Source organism: Ruditapes philippinarum, unplaced genomic scaffold, assembly GCF_026571515.1.
Source record: "Ruditapes philippinarum isolate M1 unplaced genomic scaffold, ASM2657151v2 ctg641_1_1_1_1, whole genome shotgun sequence".
In the NCBI taxonomy this organism is placed as follows: domain Eukaryota; kingdom Metazoa; phylum Mollusca; class Bivalvia; order Venerida; family Veneridae; genus Ruditapes; species Ruditapes philippinarum.
This window is the reverse complement of record NW_026858475.1, coordinates 315,512-337,389: the sequence shown is the minus strand read 5'-3', so window position 1 is coordinate 337,389 and position 21,878 is coordinate 315,512. Positions and strand designations below refer to the sequence as shown.

At 32.5% G+C, this 21,878-nt stretch overlaps 1 protein-coding gene across 1 annotated transcript in view; it reads right to left on the bottom strand.

Annotated features, from left to right (window-relative positions):
* LOC132753279 (multiple PDZ domain protein-like) overlaps positions 1–21,878 on the bottom strand; it is a 207,260-nt gene that overhangs the window by 52,417 nt on the left and 132,965 nt on the right. The window contains exons 24-29 of the mRNA XM_060743733.1: positions 21,081–21,101; positions 18,125–18,369; positions 17,491–17,618; positions 16,243–16,353; positions 15,513–15,611; positions 11,620–11,731 (exon numbers count right to left, since the gene is read on the bottom strand). Of these exons, the coding sequence (XP_060599716.1) occupies positions 11,620–11,731; positions 15,513–15,611; positions 16,243–16,353; positions 17,491–17,618; positions 18,125–18,369; positions 21,081–21,101 (716 nt within the window). The remainder of the gene's footprint in view (positions 1–11,619; positions 11,732–15,512; positions 15,612–16,242; positions 16,354–17,490; positions 17,619–18,124; positions 18,370–21,080; positions 21,102–21,878) is intronic.

The following is a 21,878-nucleotide window of genomic DNA, read 5'->3' as shown; positions in this document are numbered from 1 at the left end:
TTGTCCATGAAAATGTTTAAGAATTTCAATCATTCCCTTATTTAGCCCCTTTTTTTTTAATCTCAAATTCATAGCAAATAGTAAAATTTCAGAAAAATCAAATATCATATTTAGAAAAATCATATTTGTAAATCCCTATAAAATTGTTAGAAGTGTAATATATATCCTTATGAAAGCATAAACAACTTGTTAATTCTTCACACTAAAATAAGTTATAAAATTTTAAGAGTTTATCAAAATGACAGTTTAAATAAAGTAATACTATGTCTAAATTTCTTCAAGACCATTCTATATCTCACTTAATATATAAAACTTGTTCTTTATCATTTATAACAGAATTTAAGGCATGCATTTTGTTCATGTTTTCTATACAGCATCTTACCTTGAGGTGTTTCATCTATGTGTAAGTTCATTTCAAGGAATTGTCCTGCAGAAAATCCAACCTTTCATTCTCACAATATTCCAACTTGATTCAATAAAACTCTTTCATTTTTCATATCAATCATAACATAAAAAATTCTCGAAACAAATCATTTGGAAAAGTCCAATTTCCTCAAACTTCCCCACTAAAGCACTGTTTTTACACCTTATCTTTAGGTAATTTCCAATCAGTTTAACAAGAGGAAAAACTAAATCGCTGAGTGGAGAGCTTTTCATAAATACAAATCAAAGATCACAGATGCAATTATCTAGAACGACTTTAAATCAATTTCAAGCCATTAAAGTTATCTCATGCATAAATTATGAGCAATTTCTATCACAAACTGTGAGGAATTCATTCCATTTATTCACTAATTCACACCAACAAGTCGGGGAATAAATCTGAACACTTTATTCTCATTACAGTTTCTATTCTCTTCAAAACTCATCTCGATACACAATGTAATATTACATCCAGTCATTTCCAATATAAAGCGAGTAGCTCCCTCACTACTGACTGCATCCAATTTTACTGAGTAATATTTAGAGAAAACGATAATTACTCGCATAGCCGTGTGTCCAACATTCTCACTTTCCTTTAACACGATCACATTTCTAAAGTATATATGATGATGAAACAGTATCCAGAAGTCTATCAAATTATAACTTCTACTTCATTCCAATCTTGTTACATTCACAATATGTTCTGTCGTTCTACAAATTTCTTATACAATCTTGTATGATCCAATCTTGTATGATCCAATCTTGTATGATCGAAAGGTTTGGAAAAAATGTGTTAATACAAAGTGCAATACATTAACACCTTATGCTAAAGCAAGGAGGATAGCAGACATAAAATTACTTAAGGAAGATATCTGGTTTTCTCAAATCTATTTCTTTTCTCTATATTTTATTGATTACAATAGCCAGCTATATGTTGCCTATCAGAGTCGCCCCACACTGTACTGTAACAATATCAGGGGAAAGTCAAATATTTCTTGTGCTCTCACACTGCCACCTGTTTTACTGTTTGAACAAGCATCAAATCTCTTATTATCAAATATTATCAGCAGAAAAAATGCCTTCAATGCTAAGAAGGTGAAGGTCGAATCTGGAAAATCCAATAAAAAGCAGAGGAAGTGTATATTGTGAAGTAATCATTTTACCTTGCTAATATTTCATTTTGTTAGCAGCATGCTTCCACAAGGTATTTAACATACTGTTCTATAATAACACAAGGTTTCCCTCCCCTTCAATCTTCTCATTTTCTCTAACATATCACCATCTATGTATATATGTCACTGCTATAACATTATTCAAATTAAATAAGAACATACTGAATTATTGCTTTAAAAATTCACTCCTATTGTGAAAGATATTTTATTATTTCCTTTATAATTTTTACACTTCAGTGGAATCTAACATTATGATTAATTTTCCAGGGTTTCCAAAAATTGACCAACATAAGATAAAATCAACTACAAATGTAAAAATAATTAATGAAAACAATTTCTTACTGCACAATGTACTCAACTCTTAGATTTAAAATCTTTAATACAAATTTTGTTATTAAAAATATAAATAGAATAACTATGTGCCACATTTGTATTGGATTTAATATTTTAATAGTCAGATCTAATATCTTTTGACAACATTGCTACAATCATTATCTATCTACTAGTGTTCTGTAAGGTCATAGGTAGTAATTTCCTTTTATAATTTCTTTAATGTATTTGCCAAATTGAAGTGCATTTAAAAAAGATTTTCATTAATAGTCTTTTGCTTACAAGGTTTGAAATGATTTGGCCAAATAAACTATCTTACTGTTACAACAAAATTTTTAATACTGTTTAGTTTAAAAAAAATTATTTTAATTTGATTATGTTGGCAAAGCTATATGAAATGCTATGTACGAGCAAGCTTATTGAAACACTCTATTCAGTTCCTGGAACCAACCAGTACTGAGCAATGAGTTTCTTGATTATTAAAATTTTTGTTTTCATACTGACAATATTGAAAAGAAAAAGCAAGGAATATATTGATTTTGTCAACCATTTAGTAAGTGTACATAATTGTATGTGAATTATTGATATGTTGTTTGTCACTATGAATACAGTAGCACATATAATGAACAATTTGACAGGTACAATAAATGTAACACTGTTCACCTTAAGTTTAACCCCCTACAAGACAACATAATGAGTGTGTACTTATACTATGATTTTTCTAGAATATGACAAGAATGTAGACCAGCAGCCAAAACATTATGCCAAAATATGCATCTTGATGAATCATCTTACTATCATAATTTCGTGGCACAACTTTTGTACTTTTTCTGTCCAAGTTAGCACTGTATGAAATCTCCCCACTTCTCTCAAATATCTTTGTTTTGAGTTCATTATAAGTTTTTAATCACATTACATTAACATATTTGTCTTCAATTATCATCTACAACCAGACTGCATAGTAGAGGTTTACATGATTGTACAGACCTCAAATTTGTGACTGAGTCTTAAAATATTTATTTCTCTGAGACGTTTCAATTACTCGGACGAAATGAACCTAGTACCTTATTTTGGTAATTGAAGACAAATTTTAATATGTTACTGTAATGTCAATAAAAACTTAAACTGACTGGACTGTACAGTCTGATTTTACTATCCTATTAGAGAAAGTAAAACTGAATTTTCCATTAACTTGCCGATTAGGGGGCAGGGGACCTAAAAATGAAAAATTTTGTATTTCAGTGTGACTAGAAACACAATTCCAAATATTTCAAAATATGTTTCACAGGCAGATAACCAGTTGCACAGGCATTATTCAATGATATATGACATACATTGAAAAAAATAATAGTTTGCATGCATTGCTCCTTCAAAAAATGACTGACAGCAATTTATATTTACCCCCACCCAGCCAAAATCACACCTAAAATATACCAATATGGGCAATCTTCATGAAGGTGCAGCATACTCCAGAATCCGCCCGATTCCTTTAAAAATATCAGTAACACGCAGTGCAAGCTATGGCATTTTCAGAAATGACAAATAAAGTGTCTGTCATACGTTTAGATTTTTCACAAAATTTATCTGAAATTTCTTACTTGTTTGGCGCCAACTGTCAAAGCTTGATTTTTAACTTTTTCACCTCCATTCAGAGAGTCAGAAATACATACAAAGCTACCAAAATGCTTAGTTTCGGGTAAAAACCCAAAAATATATCTCATTTCCTACACACAAACAAGAAAGAATTACAATGACAGAGAAATATCAGAAGTTATCATTACCTTCAAAACACCATGTCTGAGTTATTAAAAAATTTGACCGGGCCATCATTCGAATATGTCCCCTGCCCCCTTAAGATTTTTTATATGATCCGCATTAAAGCGTTTCCTTTTATTTTCTTAAAATATGGATTATTTCGCATTAAACGTTAACTTCGAAAAGTGTGTACTGCGGTTACTTTGCATTTAATCAAATATTTAAAAAAGACCCTATTTCAGGGGAAGTAACTAGTACAATGACCATGCCTGTTATATGATTTACTTAATATCAAGTGCCAGGAACCTGTGAGATGGTTATTTTTCTGTATTCCTCCTTCATTTAAATACCATAAAGTATTTTCAGAGTATTTAAAGTCTTTTGGAAGGAGATTATAGCAAGAAAAACAATATTACAGCCACATTTAATGTCCCAAAATGAATTTTACAGCAAACCAGACCCCATTTATTCTGGCATACACCTAAAAATGCAGTAAAGATACCACTGTTGACTTATATGACATTATATACATTTGTAACAATTGAAAGTGCTCAATTATGCATTATTATGTCAATTTGCACAATATAAAACTGTTAAATCTGGATAAATGTGCACATTCTGTGAAGTACAGTGTTTGCCAAAATTCCAAATTTTTATTACCTCCCTTGACTTGACAGTCTACTTACTGTACATAACTTGATAAATCCTACCAGTCACTTCAAATTTTGACTAACAAATGTAGAAGGAATGTTTATGGGCACATTTGGGTCAATTCCAACACATTTTATAAATTTGAAAATTTCCTTAATCGAATATGTCCCCTGCCCCCATATAACTAATTTGCCCTGCTTTGAGTTTTAAACAGTTCATTCCAAGTTGGATGGATTTTAATATCAAGCTCTAACAGTAGACAGCCTGGTCACTTTTGTTTCCAGCAGATGAAGGGTTGAACAATACACAACTAAACATAACAATACACAACAATACACACTTCATTATATAGGGCTTTCACAATTCTACATTTACAATACATGTATAAATGTTGTTAATACAGAATGTTCAGACACATGTTGAATTATTTAGATTTTATCACTTTGTAGATATACATTATATCAATCATGAAACTAAAACCTCTAACCTGCTGGAACAAAAAGTGGTTAGCCTTTGCCACCAATAGGGCTATAAGCCTGATAAGCAATTGGGACTAGGCCTGACCAGTGTGACCAGGCTGTATTCTGAAACCTTGTAGGTCTATTGTCTGTGATATAATACAGAAACCATAGAACAAATCCAGCAATTAAAAGGTTAATCTTGTGACACACTGACAATGCTCTATAAAGCAACTGCTTTAAAACTTTTTCTAGCCATAAAAACAAGAGACAAAAGATGTCCATGGTCATAAACACAGCAATTATGGTAAACAATCAGAAAATCTACATATTCTCTACATAATTCAAGCAATATTATATACACCAGCAATACAAAATTAGCTATAATTTAGCAACATCAATATTAGGCTGTCTCTCATAATGCATATTGTTGTCTAACAAGAATATTTGCCATTTTGCTTTTTTGTTTCTTTTGACATGATGCACTGCAGCACATCCTTGTGAAATAGCTACAATGCTTTTATCATCTATGCTATTATTGTATAATAATCTAATTTTTAGAGTGGCTGAGTGGCCAAGTGGTTAACGCGTCACACTTAAGTAATCTAAGGATTGCTGACCGCATGGGTTCAAACCCTGTCAGGGGCAAGCCATAAAGTTTCCTCGAGCAAGAAACTTTATATTTATTGCTTAGGTAACTGGTTGGTTCCATGAATTAATTCAAGAGTGTTTCAATAAGCTTCAAACACAATTAAACTAAAATAAATTTGTTTAAACTAAACTAATTTTCATGTAATTTATCTATAGCTGTTTTCATATTTCAATGATGTGTTTGTGACAAATGGCTTAAAAGAAGAATATTTTTCATATATTTGTTTTACAAGTTCATGTAGGATATATTGTTAGTTTATGACCATCATGCTGCTTCCACTTTCACAATTGGCATATATTTTACAGAGAACATTTGGGGACTTATATATCATTCTATAAAGCTACTGTCTGCATACATCATAAAGGGATTTATGGTCTCCTTTGTGTGCAAATCATTTTGACACATTGTCAATATAATACAAACTATAGCCAAAAATATGGTGAAAATATAATCACCCAAAAGTGGATTATTAAATTTATTACCCTGAACAAAGTGAAAATATTATCACCATGAAGTTGGTAAATATGCATGTATATTACCCATAATTTTGTGAACAGTATAGTGAACATATATTATAAACCTGCAGTATTAATCAATGGCCAATGTTGTTTTTAAGGGTGGTAAACAAGTCTGCCTCTAGATATAGGAATCACTGAATTGAGCTGGCACAACCGTTGTTTTTCATATCATATCAGTGCTGACTGGTTCAAATTTCAGTAAGCAGACATGAAGGTGGTTCGAATAAATTTTGAACATTCATCACAATAATGTTAAAATAAATATGTTCAAACTCCTTATGTTATTTTAGTCATTTCTTGTTATGAATGCTCATCATTAGTTGTTATCAATGTACTTTCTTTTTATCAACATCCTAAATTTGTTTTCAATGTCCTCTCTAATTATCATCATCAAGTTTCAGTCATTTTATAATCTAGTATTTAGTTTAAATTCAACTTTAAAATATAGAATTAGAAACAAACATTGTTCTTTCTTTCCAACACTGCTGGAGTTTACCATAATATCACAACATATGAGACTGAAAACTTGTGATGATTTACTGCTAGATGGGGAATTCTTACAGAAATTTCATTTCACAATTTGATTGACAACAGACACCTCCATGCTGTTCAGAATCAACAATTCAAAAATCTTTAAAGTTTCAAGTAGGGGATAATAAAGTTGCTTATATACATATAAAAATGTAACCATTATCAATATCTATCTTGTTTTTTTTTCTAAAGATGTAAGTGGAGAGAACAGTCAGAATCTACTTCTATATACAACATGACGGGTGTCTAGACAACGATGCTGTTTTAAGCTCTAAGAAAACAAGAGATGTTTGCGAGACATGTATGCTCACCTTAGAACAACCGATTAGTCATGTTACAACCAAATCTAAAGACTGTAAGCCAGTTTTTGTCGTGAAGATTACAGTGATCTTTGATCTTCTTCCACCAGTAAAGCTGGAACGTAGCGATATGACCTATACTGTGTCGATGTGACGTAAAACCCAAAACAAACAAACAAACAAACATCTAAATTCAAGGTCTGTAGGCTAAATCACTCTCTACTTAATGATCAGACAGGCTGTCTGCGATCAATGTCACAGTGCACAATGTAAAAAATATATGTCTATTTTGTTAATTCCTACTTTTGTCATCTTTTTTATCATATAAAGAACCCATCTTTACACTTTTCAAGTGCTTGTTTGATGTCAATGGGTCGTCATTGCAGTGGGTCAAGGTTATTGAAAATATTGCAACAACACTGAGTGCTCATGTGATCTTTATATATGCTAAAGCATGCTTTCTTCTTTGTTAATGTACACCTGCATGCAAGGTTTCTATGCAAGAAATATTTCTGTTTACAACCAAAAACCACCCCAAACACCTACTTTTTCCTCATTCCACTGCCATATAGTGTTGAATGGACAACATTATGTACACCAATCCCATATAGTGGAACAAACAATCTTCAACTTCTGCATCAATAAATTCTATGCTCTTTTTTCATAATGTAGGTTATATGTTAAGTGTGATTTTCAGATAGATTGAGCAATACATTGATTATGCATTTTACCAGACAGGACAGGTTCCTATTGATATGCATTTATTTTGCAAACCATCATATCTGCCTTGCCATTTATAGCTTAAAAATATGCATAATTACATAATAGAACTAGCTATCTGATGTGGAACAATAAAAGCTTGTCTAGAGATAATTGTTTCTCTCTCTTTTTTACCCTTTATCTCTAAACAAAGATCAAATGCAACATGAAAATCTAATGAAAACATATTTTCCTACAGCAACAGTAAATGACTGACCTATATTGAGAATTCAAAGCATAAATGTTCTTATTTGTATGATCTTCTAGCACTGCATCAATATGGAACTGTTAAATTCAACAACACCATAAAGAATATATGATATTCCTGGCATATTTATGAAGCATTATGTTGACAAGTTGATCTCTCATTACTTTTATCCTCCCACACAGGATAATTTATAGGCAGTATTTTCATATATCCATTACCCTAGAAATATTCTCCACATTATAACCACTACAATAACAAGAGCATATACATTCCTTGAAATATTTTAGACCTGAAAGTCTGTCAGGGTAATAGGGATATACATAACTGTCCCAGTGACAGTCAATACACAATTGTTTAGAAAATATCATAGAACTGGACTGAGTAAGAAAACATTGTTGTTCATGACAAGAAAAGAAAAATTGTTTTAAATCATCAGAATGCCATCTTGTGTAGATAATGCATTTTATTGAACCAAATGTTGTACCAGAAGTTCGAAGAAGATTAATTTTAGATGACATCTTTCATTAACCCTATAAAATAGCATTTCAAAGCCTTATTGTGTCATAGTTTAGAACTGTTATTCAGGTGAGAAAAAAGGTAAGCAACTGTACAGCTTCAGTTCGGTAGAGCCACATAATGTCATTCCGAGTGTCCCAGGTCAGAGTCCTGGTCAGGCTGCACATTTTTCTCACCCTGTGTCACTTATATACAGTATCTTTTTTTTTCAACAACATTAAATTAACACAATACCTGAAGTGATAGAAATATTGGCAAACATACAAGTGAATAGCATGTCAGTATATCTTATCTTAGATCTAAATATTTCTATAACATAGACTTTTACATTAAAATTGTTAACATGGGAAATTATTACATCTCAAAAATATCTCTCTTACAAAACCTCTTCTAAGAGAACTCATTTATATACATTGCATCAGATAATTTAAGACCGAAAGAAATATTTAGGGAATAAAAGTTAATATATCAGATAATCTAAAAGCTAAAGAAATATGTAGAGAGTTTAGTTTTCTTGTCTTCCTATCTATAATAGTACCATTAAAAGCTGACTGTTTCTAGTGAATTTAGTCTGAGAGTTCTATATCTAGTAAAACAGCAGTTTTTCTGGAACCATGGATATTGGCAGAAATTGATGTACTGCCAGTTTAGCTTCAGACCTACTTTATGCCAATAAAACGTTAGACAAATTATTGGGCAGCATTTTCCTGGAAGTATACAGTATAGACTGCAAATATCTATTTGGTAGCTTGCTGAATTGTATATACATTCACTTACTTCCAGGCATTCAAAATTTATGTAAGATTATCCTTTATAGAATGACACTTACAAAATATACAACATGTACTTTTAAATAATAATTTTCAATGTTGTGCACTGCTAGAACAATGTAGACCCATGCAATTTACGTTAGTGCTTATTAATCAGCATTAATGAAATTAAATCTGTCCAGCTCGACACAGGCATCAGATTTAATGGAATTAATGCTTAGAGTGGTTGAAATAATGTTTTGAATCTTTACACAGTATATGTATGATTTGCTTATTTAATGGGATAGCTTGTGAAAATGAAATGAATTCAATGTATCAAAGAATTTTAAGTTGCAACAATTTCATTTGACAACACATAATATCAACCACTAAGAGAAACACAGTAGAAAGGTATTCATAACAATCTGATTAACAGATTTACATATCTTCAAGTTTATTTCATCAACAAATTATGTCTACCAAAAGACTGACTTAATCAGCAAGTTTTGTTTACAACAAGAAAAATTTTCACAAAAATATTAAAATTTTCAAAAAACTTTCTATACTCTTATATTGCGAATTGTTTACCAAATAAATGTGTGTAACAACATATGCCAGTATTTGATTTGTTTTTATTAATGAAATACAATTCAGCTAGGTGGAAGCAATCAGATGTGCAAAGGTAAATAATTTCATTAATTAATTTCACAAATTTTTGTTGGGTTTCTTTTGGCTGAACTAGTTTATCAAACAGACCTTGGTTATCAACTGAACATAAATATATGAGCCGTGTCACGACAAAACTAACATAGTGCATTTGCATCCGCGCAGTCTGATCAGGATCCACGCTGTTCGTTATCAGTTTCTCTACTTGTTATTGAGTTGGTAAGCGAACAGCATGGATCCTGATCAGACTGCGTGGATGCGCAGGCTGGTCTGGAGCCATGCTGGTCGCAAACACATTATGTTGATTTTGTTGTGACGCGGCTCATTTATATTGTATTAGTTACATTAGAAGCTTCAAAAATGTCTTCTCTATGTTGCATGTGTTTATTATTTCCAGTAACCTCTTTACATTACAAAAATGACCTTTAGTGTCATAATTTAGCACTTTCCTATATAAACCTGTCAAACTGATATTGTTTTATCTTGTGTTATGTTACTTGTGAATATTCCCTACAGGCTGATTAATCCCCCACAAGAATCATTCAATATCATATATCTTAGATATATCTTTCCTTTTTTTTTGCAAAAAAATGCTTTTATAATATCAGAATACAAAGTGGTTATTGACATGTTGGAATATTTTGTAAAAGGCGAAACTGTCATAACATTGATAATCTAGACTGAAGGTTAGAGAATGTACAGATAAAATGTCAGATAGTTGATGCATCATTCACTTAATAAAACACATATGTTATTGATGGCTTTTACAGACAAAATCAAACATATTTAGTTCAGTTTTTTATCCTCACTGGCTACATTGAATTTCCAGCATGTTGCATGCATTTTGTATGCAAAAATGTACCAGGAATACATCAGTTTGCTATAATATACATAATGAGACTTCTTTGTGAATTCAGTATTGATTTACTTGTCAAGTTCCTGAATTCTAAGCAACACCATAAAGTGGCAAGAGAGAAAAAAAGTTCATTTCTGTATCACACCCTATTCTTTTGAAATTATCACATACTTGTCATTGTGTACTCTGCTGATAAGAATTTAATAAATTGTGAACAATTTAGCTGATTAAAGTACTTTCTTTTTTTTTGGGGGGGGGGGGGGTCCTCAATCCTGGATACTATTGATGTGTTGTGTAATTTAATGAATGAAAGCCGAGTTCAGCTCAGTGCATTAAGACTGCATCAAAATCTGACAAAAGTTTCCAGTCTAGTTAATGTTTATTTGATAGATGCTCTAATTTTTGCAGTATTAATAGATATAATGTGATTAAATGGTCACCATGATGGTACAACAAATCTGAACTTAAATGAAACCAAATTCTTAAACAAAACAAAAATACAATTGTAACATCTTTCTTTTATATAAATAATCAAAGAGGAATGTAACAATACAAATTAACAAGCATACAGTTAATTCACAAAATTATCAGAAATTTATTTTAGCTGCAACAGCCAAACTCCTGCCCACTTCCTCTCTCAAAAGATTGCCGTGGACAGCAAGGTAAACAAGTCTTTTATGTAATTTTGTTGGCAACCGCACCAAAGCGTGACACCCTTTATGGAATGCATTCAGATTTTGTGGCAGGGCAATCCAAACTTTTTGGCCCTTTCTGCCAGTCTTAGCCGAGGACATTCTGATTGGTGAAAGGGTAGTTGTTGTTTTTGTTTAGTGATTTTTAAAAACATAATGGTCATTCATGTTTGCGCTATGCTAAACAAACTGGAGAATTTTGCAGGAAATGAAATGCAAACATATTCAACAGTAAATTAATCAACTATATAATTATAACCTAACCAGCAATTAGGGAGGAATGCTATCATCTAATCTTGGTAAAGATTATACTGGACATTTTCTGGTCACTGTCAAAGTTCTCACAACATTCAAAGTGACAAACAAAACATTTATCATACTCACCATTAGAATATCCATATTCATCTACAGGCTCTTCCTCCTGTTTTACTACAATGGGTGGGGTATTTTCTGGAGTAGGTACAGGAGAACTTGCCTTCACTGGTGATTCCACAACCTGTAATGTTATAATATATACAGACAAACTGCTTCATTACATCTAATGCTATTATATGTGTGTGTATTAAGGTCAAGGTCAGTCTTGATTACTTGAACGTCTTGTCCTAAGGGTTGTTGTGTCCATGTATGAAGGCCACTGATTAAGAGATCCCCTCCCCCCAATATGATCAGTGTTAATGTTTTCTTCTAATGGCAACATCATCAACTCAACGAAATACCAATAGCTCAAATGTTTTGTGAAAAAAAATGATAGAACTAAAAATGATGAATGCACAAAAATTTAATTTTTCAATAAGGAATACCCCTTATACCTGTTGCTCAACCCATAGATTTTTCTGCTAGAAAACTGATAATTTGAGAGAACAAAACATACAAAATCAAGACTATAATTTAAATTCATCTAATCATTTACATGTACATTATATTATAACATGACTCAACTATGAATTAATCAATGAACCAACTACATTTTCCAAACACAGATAAATGTGTTCTTCATCAAAAATAAAACATTTACTGATTGTATCAAAGAAAATCTATGCAAGCTTACATCAATGTCTTATGTTAAGGTTATTAAATATCCATTTATTCAATGCTTTATGGGATTTTCAAATGACTTTAATCTAAAAACTTGTCTGGTAATTGAATTTCCAAGTATCTGATTCAAAGATGCACACACGCACACACACACAAAAAAACTCACCAAACAAGCAGAAAGCACTTTTTCATTTTTCCATACCACAGATATATTGCACACAATGTAAATCAAGAGGCTTGAAAAAATAACTCTTTTTCATTTTGGTGATTCCATTTTTATCAGAAATCAAATGACTTTCAATGGGGTCAAACATTTAAAGATAAATTAATTAGTTAAGTCACTGCAGTACTGTTCAATGCAATTGGCAACTTTCCAACTTAATTAGTGAAATACCTTATTTATGGAAAACCACAGTATTTAATTTGAACAGTATTTACAAAATGAAATTGTTGTCAAACACAGAGAACATAGAAACCAGAGAGAAGTTTAAGTCTAACAACAAAATGTTGTTGATGTTGTATATTTTACAAAAGATAGAGAAACCAAACTAACATTACTTAGTGGTGTGAGAGGTGAAAGGATTGCTATGGTGATTAAAACATCATCCATCATGTAGTGTAAGATAATATATGATAGTGACTGGACATGAAATGAGCTGAAAACTTAATAGATATAGATTACTTCTATCTAAATTGGCTGTTCCTTGATATATTACACATCATCATCATCATCACTATCTGTACACGGCAGACAGAAAATATCCCAGTATCAACTCAACTGGTGTAGATTTACAATCTAGACATGAAACTTTGTAATAACTTCTTGTGTTAGTTACAACAGGGTTATTTTACCCCCTCTAGCTTTTAATCATAAAAAAATTTATGTTTGATTCTGCATTGGTATTGAACTTAAAATTTCCCATGATCCTTTAATTCAGACAAAAGTTTGTCAAGTTTATAAGAGCTGTCACAGGGACAGCATGCTTTAATACAATGTATTCTCAGTGACTGATAAAGAAAAATAAAGTTATGTCTTTCATGGAAGAATAAATAACACAGTAACAGTTACCTGCTGTACAAATCAGAATTTTTATAACCAAGAAGAATAAGCTTTAATGTCAGAGGAATAGTTTCCTGACACGGAGTATTTTAAGTTCACATAGAAAAAACAATTCTGTTACATTCCATTCTGTAGTTACAGGTATTGTTCAGAGACATATAATATGACCCTTTTGACATGTGGAAAGTTTGAAGTAAGTAAATTTAACAGTTAAATGAAAAATAAAATAGCCTATTTACTAAAAGTTACATCAATACCTAGTGAACAATATCTCCCCTATTTTTTAATTAGGAAAGTTATAAAAAATACTGCAAGTGAAATAACATAAACAGTGCTGTCTGACAAATTATCTTGAATAAAGTACAGTACAGCTCAAGCAATTTTTCCAAAGTCCGCCGATCCCCGCGATTTGTTTATGGGTGGACTGTCACCGCGATGTCCCTGCGATAGTTGTGACTTTCCGCTTGTCCACTCGATCGGGGGAAGTTTGCGCTGCGGGATATTGTCACCGTGGATCACTGTGAAATATTGCAGCGGTATTTCGCTCTCTCGGGTGACCATTAGTTTATTTATAACACGGGGACATTTATTACTATTACTGTATGTCTGTAAAATATAATGAACTCAAACACATTTTTTATAGAAGAAAATCTTTATGTTATGTATTTAAACGACGTAACACCTGTCGTATGCAAATAATTACAAAATTTAATGATTTGCGTGTGAAATTAAAACCCTAATATGTAGTAACTTTTAATATAATTAATTTCAACTGCTTTAAGCCATTTTAACCTTTCTGATTTTACAGTGCTACAATCATATAAGAATTTTCAATTACATGTATTTCTTTGATCCATTTAAACAATTTTTTCTGTTAAATTTACGTGTGTTAATTACCTTTCCTCCAAATATTGACTAGAACTAAAGATTAAGTGGGTCATAGCATATAATACACACAAATTTACTTTTGAACTAAACATTTCTCTATTTTAAATATTTAATGTCGCATTTACGGTTATGATCTGAAAAAAAGATGTAACAAATATGTTTATTTCATCATGGTCACAGATCTAAATTTTTAGATAGGGCATACCGTGGACTACTGTAGTTGTATAATAAGTAATGAGATAGATTCTAATTTATTTCTACGACACTCACCTCACCATTATGGAGAAGTAATTCTCGCCTTCTTAATTGCATTTTCCCATCACGGTCATATTTAACGACAAAAAAATGTGGCTTTTGATGAGTCATTGACATCTTGCAAAGTTTACGTAAAAACATATGTTAAGGAAAGGTTTGTTAAACTATTATATATAATTACGTACATGAACTAGTCCACAGCTGCACTATTAGGTGTATGTGCTAATTGCTTAATTTTTGTAGGTGAAAATTGCTTAATTAAGTGGACTTGAGCAAAGAATAAATAAATTAGTTCCTTGATTGGATTTAACACCTTCTTAAGATTGGTCGCTATTAAATGTAAATGTATATTATATAATAAGTGGCGTTTATTGTTTCCAGTATGAATAGAATTTCTAAAAAAAAAAATTTTTTAAATGTTCTAGCTATCCTTTCAACTTTTTACACAGAAATGTCACAGCATTTAGTTTTCTTGAAAGTGTTGACCGATTTTGTTAATAATTTGTTATTCCGTTTTCTTGAAACTTTTTTCATTGAACTGTTTTGTGATGTGATTTTCCCCGGTAAATGTACATTAATATCGCCGAGCTAATTAAATAATTTTATTGAATGATTAAAATCATCAGTCACATTGTAAGTCTTTTTGATTTTTTAAAAGAAGACTACGTTGTACATTTATATGAACATTTACGTGTATATGCAAATTAATCACTGCAAATCTCTGTGATTTTCCACCGCAGATTGCAGGGTTTTTTTACTACCCGTCCGCAGTGATTTGTCACCGTGGCATACTATAGTATGCCCCCCGCGATTTTCTGTTCGCCGTTAAAAGTGTCCGCGGTGACTGAGTGGAAAGAGGAAAAATTGCTTGAGCTGTACTGTACTATCAAACACGCGCTAGTGTTAATCATAGACAATAAATTCACCACCACAATCACAGATAAGTTAATATGTTAAATTAATCCATGACAGGTACTTAGTATAATTTTATGAGGAAATATGATTTTGAATGACAACATATTAATATAACATACTATACCTGATTTTGATTGACAGCTTGTACCATCTGTTGCTGCACAGACAACGAACCTTCATCATAGGAATGTACAGACTTATTGTCCGTCTCTAAATCTCTCGGCTGAAATTACATAACACTCATTTACTGACAAGCTTCAATATACAGGAGAAAAGGTTTAAATCTACAGAGACATTTTATTTTTGAATCAACAAAACTATCCTTTCTATCACTAGAACATGAACACTATTTTAGGGGAGAGATGGGGGGTTTACGTTACATCAACACAGTATAGGTCATATGGTAACTACCTAGCTTTACTGGTGGAAGAAGACCTCAGGTGCCCCTTTGTGCATTATTTTAGGCATGAGCTAGCACCCAAGTAAAACTACCAACATTCTGCATTCTGCTAGCTACATGTTTCTTTGCATTGAAAAGAATTCAAAGTCCCTGGAAGGATTTGAACCTACACAGATGAGTGGCAAGTGGTTTGAAGACAACGACCTTAATCACTTGGCCATGGATGCCCCTATTTCAATTAGATAAATCCCCTCCCGAAACAAAAGCATTGTACATTGAAGGTATTTTCTAACAAACACACTATTAGATATGGCAAGAATTACCAATGTATACAATCCTGCAATATCACATAAGCCTTTTTGTCTTACTTGAAGATAAAACTAAGCTAGACATTGTTATGTGTATTGTTTCTAATAGTCACTAAGTATATGTAAAACTAATATTCAATACTTACACAAGCTGGATCAGTCAGACTTTGAATGACAAATCGTACAGGATTACTAGCATGACGTATAGTGTCTACAGCCTGATCATGGGTCGCATTTCGTAGATCTTTCCCATCAACCTGTAACAACATTATCATTTATATCATTGCCAGTCATTATTTCTGTCTCATTAAAAAATCATCAACAAAAAAACAATAAAGAAACATAGCATAACTAATCATCACCTATCATAAGTTATAAATATTCAGAAAAATCTTTTAATTTATCAACTGCATCTTTCTGGTAATGACTCTTTGGTATGGCCCTTATCAGACAACGAGCCTTTTGACCCTTGATCCACTTAACTAATAATGTGCACATTGCCATTATGCCCCACAAGCATACAAGTCATATCACCATTATGCCCCACAAGCATGGAGAGTCAATATCACCATTATGCCCCACTAGCATACAAGTCAATATCACCAATATGCCCCACTAGCATGGAGAGTCAATATCACCAGTATGCCCCAATAGCATGGAGAGTCAATATCACCAATATGCCACACAAGCATGGAGAGTCAATATCACCATTATGCCCCACTAGCATACAAGTCAATATCACAAATATGCCCCACTTGCATGGACAGTCATTATCACCAGTTTGCCCCTTTAGCATGGAGAGTCAATAACACCAATATGCCACACAAGCATGGAGAGTCAATATCACCATTATGCCCCACTAGCATACAAGTCAATATCACCATTATGCCCCACAAGCATGGAGAGTCAATATCACCAGTATGCCCCACTAGCATACAAGTCAATATCACCAATATGCCCACAAGCATGGAAAGTCAATATCACCAGTATGCCCCACTAGCATACAAGTCAATATCACCAGTATGCCCCACTAGCATGAAGAGTCAATATCACCAGTATGCCCCACAAGCATGGAGAGTCAATATCACCAATATGCCCAACTAGCATGGAGAGTCAATATCACCATTATGCCCCACAAGCATGGAGAGTCAATATCACCAGTAAGCCCCACTAGCATGGAGAGTCAATATCACCAATATGCCCTACAAGCATGGAGAGTCAGTATCACCATTATGCCCCACTAGCATACAAGTCAATATCACCATTATGCCCAACAGAGTCAACATCATAAGACAAGTATATCCCGTTATCATACAGTAAATATCAACTGTATGCCCCACTTACATACATACAGTTAACAATAGTAAAAACTTTCATTTGTATGCTATCAGTACCTGTAAAATGCGATCTCCAGTTTTCAAGGTGCCATTCCTGCCTGCAGGACTGTCCTCTAAAACATGTTTGATAAATATTCCTGAGATCATGTGCTCCTCCGTTACATGGAACATATCAACCCGACCTCCTGTAATATACATACATCAAAATTATTGCCATTACTTTAATAGAGGTTCCTAGGCAGGATGTGCCCCAACTGGAACACATACATTGTACTATATGACATCCTAAAGCTCTCTGTACTGAGTGAATGAGTTAAACATGCAGGAACCCACATATTAACTTATATCTATATATTTGTTCATAAACAATAATAGAAATGTGAATATCAAAATTGCCTTTTTTATATATAATTTTTGTCTTATACAATGTATATCCATGCTTGAAACTATACCACTCTTATCAGATAAACAGGATAAAAGACATTGTAGTTAAATCAGAGAAATTACATTAAGGAAGACCCTTTACTCAAAATAAACACATAATTTTTTTCATTATTAAAATAAATAAAAGGAAACAAGTAATTCTAAACAATTTTCTTCACTCAAAAATATAAGATGATGCAATTCATCTAAAAGCATCTATATCCGTTTTAATTTTTGTATCTTAGTTGATTTGATGTAAACCACTAACCAACAATGCTGATGCCTAAAGTTTTGCCTGGTTCCCTGTGCAACTCTACTAATCTTGGTGGTCCCCAGGTTTGATTCCCAGACCCAACTACCACAGTCTCCTTCTGTCTAGGTGATGCTTGAGGTGTAATAGATTTGGGGCTTGCACTTGAAGGTGAGGCAGTTTTTCTTGGTGATGATAAGGGTGAGGAAGGGTTGCTACCATCTGATAAACTTGAACGCTTAGTGACTGGACTCAAGGTGGATCTGCAACAATATATAAAGATAATTACATCTTAACCGCATGTCTTTCTCAGTTAATATTTATGAAAAATGCTTCAAATTAAATCAAGATATTTTGCATCAAGTTAATCGACCTTGAATATGTATCACATTTTTGAACATCCATAGATTGTCAAAGATAATAATTCACTTAGAAAATTATTGAAATTCTCAATTAAGATATTGTTTTTTTTTTAATGTTCATCATGCTAGTATAATTTCAAATATAGATAATTATTTATTTATTCAGTTGCATACAGAAATTATCTATGCTAATTCCACACAGGAACATGCAAACACAATACTATAATATAAACATGCAGACAGAAATCTAAAAATCTTAAATTATTGATCAGGCCTCCTTTATTATTTTTTTTTTTAAACAGTGACTACAACAAATTGTGTCACTGGACTCTACCATATTGGGCGTGTCTCAGTTTAGTTTGCTCATCTAAACAAGAGGGCCATGATGGCCCTGAGGTCGCTCACCTGTATATAGGCCCCCCAACCCCCCCCCCACGTTGCAGAGCCAATTTAACCCAAGAGCTTTTATTTGCACAAACTTGGTAGACACCCATAAGATGTTTCATGCTAAACATTTAAGCTCTAGCTCATTGGGCTTTTTAAAAGAAGATTTTTTTAAAGTTTTTACTATACACATATAGTTAAAAACAATGACACCCCTGGGGCAGGGCCAGTTTTGACCCCAGGGCTTTTATTTGAACAAACTTTGTAGACACTTACTAGAAGATGTTTCATGCTTAATATCTAAAACTCTAGCTATTTGGTTTTTTCAAAGAAGATTTAAAGTTTTTGCCAAACACATATAAAGAAAATCAATGACCCCCGGGGCGGGGCAATTTTGACCCCTGGGCTTGTATTTGAACAAACTTGGTAGACACCTATTAGAACATGTTTGATGCTCAATATCTTAGCCATAGCTCTTTGAGTTCTTTAAAAAGAAGATTTTTTAAGTTTTTACTATATGCATATAGGGAAAATCAATGACCCCCCCGGGCGGGCCAATTTCACCCCAGGGCTTTTATTTGAACAAACTTGGTAGACACACACTAGAAGATGTTTCATGCCAAATATCTAAGCTCTAGCTCTTTGAGTTCTTTAAAAGAAGATTTTTAAGTTTTTACTATATGCATATAGGGAAAATCAATGACCCCCGGGGCGGAGCCAATTTTCACCCTAGGGCTTTTATTTGAACAAACTTGGTAGACACCCATTAGAACATGTTTCATACTAATTATCTTAGCTCTAGCTCTTTGGGTTCTTTAAAAGAAGATTTTTTTAAGTTTTTACTATATGCATATAGGGAAAATCAATGACCCCCTGGGGCGGGGCCAATTTTGACCCCAGGGCTTTTATTTGAACAAACTTGGTAGACACTCACTAGAAGATGTTTCATGCCAAATATCTAAGCTCTAGCTCTTTGAGTTCTTTAAAGAAGATTTTTTAAGTTTTTACTATATGCATATAGGGAAAATCAATGACCCCCGGGGCGGGCCAATTTTCACCCCAGGGCTTTTATTTGAACAAAACTTGGTAAACACCCATTAGAACATGTTTCATGCTAAATATCTTAGCTCTAGCTCTTTGGGTTCTTTAAAAGAAGATTTTTTTAAGTTTTTACTATATGCATATAGGGAAAATCAATGACCCCCCGGGGCGGGGCCAATTTTGACCCCAGGGCTTTTATTTGAACAAACTTGGTAGACACTCACTAGAAGATGTTTCATGCTAAATATCTAAGCTCTAGCTCTTATGGTTTTTTAAAAGAAGATATTTAAAGTTTTTTCTTTCGGTTGCCATGGCAACCAGAGTTTTGCATGGAATTAAATTCTTTGAACAATTTTAAAAGGTGACCACCAAAGGAACATTCCTGTGAAGTTTGGATGAAATTGGCTTAGTGGTTTATGAGGAGATGTCATTTAAAGTAAAAGTTTACGGACGGACGGACGGACGACGGACGGACGGACGCCGGACGAAAAGCGATCACAAAAGCTCACCCTGTCACTTTGTGACAGGTGAGCTAAAAACACCACTTTACTTATACTCAAAACAAGAGTGCTCATTGTTTGTGACTCATACTTTTTCAAAAACAGCTTCACCTTTATAAGGAAAAAAGTTCAAATGTCACCATATGAATCATAGTGGCTTAATACTATATAAAATGGATCAGTAACATCATACATAATGGGACAAGATTTGCTACAATAATTATGGTCATCATATTATCAGAGTATTGTTCAAGATGTAGTAAAACTATATAAAATTAAAGAGGGACACAATTTCCCATACTTCAATAAGCTGACTGATATCTTTCATAAAATACTGACATTACATGAAAATCCAAGCAGTAGCATTCATATCTTTTTTCATTTGTATATCATTCATGAGCTTATTTTCACTCAATTAATATTACTCTTCATATTCCATAATTTGTTTAAACAACAGTACTATGGTAGTACCAAGTCATTTCATTATCATGAAATTTTCTCACAAAAACAAAGGGGTGTAATGAAGACAGTAATAAAATTGAAGCTGTTGCATGACTGAAATAAATGACAAAACAACAATATATAAATCATTCAAGGGTAGAACTGCAAAATAAAAGAGAAAGCTAGAAAAGTGTATAGACATTGCTTATAGTAAGCCTTCTAGTGCAAATATCATCACATTCTTACCGATAATACTTTGGAAATATCCTAGTAGCAAAAACAAAACATCATTTTTTAATAGGTTTTCTCAATTTCGCTTCCCACAATTCAGAAATAATTCCAGTTTTCTTGTTGTATTTCATTTTTTACAAATACGAGCTCAAAGTTTTGATTTTTGTGACAGTTTTCAAAAAAAAATTCAGTTTATAATTTAATATTTTTTTTTAATAATAAGATTTAATTTGTATAAAACTAAAATTACATGATTTATGCATCCATTTTTACTTAAGACAACACAATTATACCTATCTTAAAAACTATTTTAACAACAGTAAACAACAATGCATTATCTAATGGAGGCATACAATAAGAGGAAAAAGACATAGTTAAGAAACATTCTGTCATAAGCAAACTTATTGAACTTATTTAAAACAAAAATGCTATTTTAATTTGTTGCATGGAAATGTTATATCTATCATGCATATTTTAAAATTATATCAAAATGTCATATTTTAGACAGAGAAATACAGTTATGATAGCAGTTTAGAAAAGTTATAGAATACATATCAGAATGTGCTTCATCCTCAACATTAGAATTGTATAGTTACTAAATGGTGCAACTTAATTCAGCAGAACAAAAAATGTTTACAACAAATGAATAATTGTGTCCATCGGATATATATCATGAGCACAGGCATTAATATTGTGTGACAGACAAAAAAAGATCCTCTTAACTTTTGATCTAAGAGGTACAGACGTGGGTCATACATATGACCCAATGTATGACCCATAGTCTCATGATGGCAAACTAGTCTAAATCCAAGT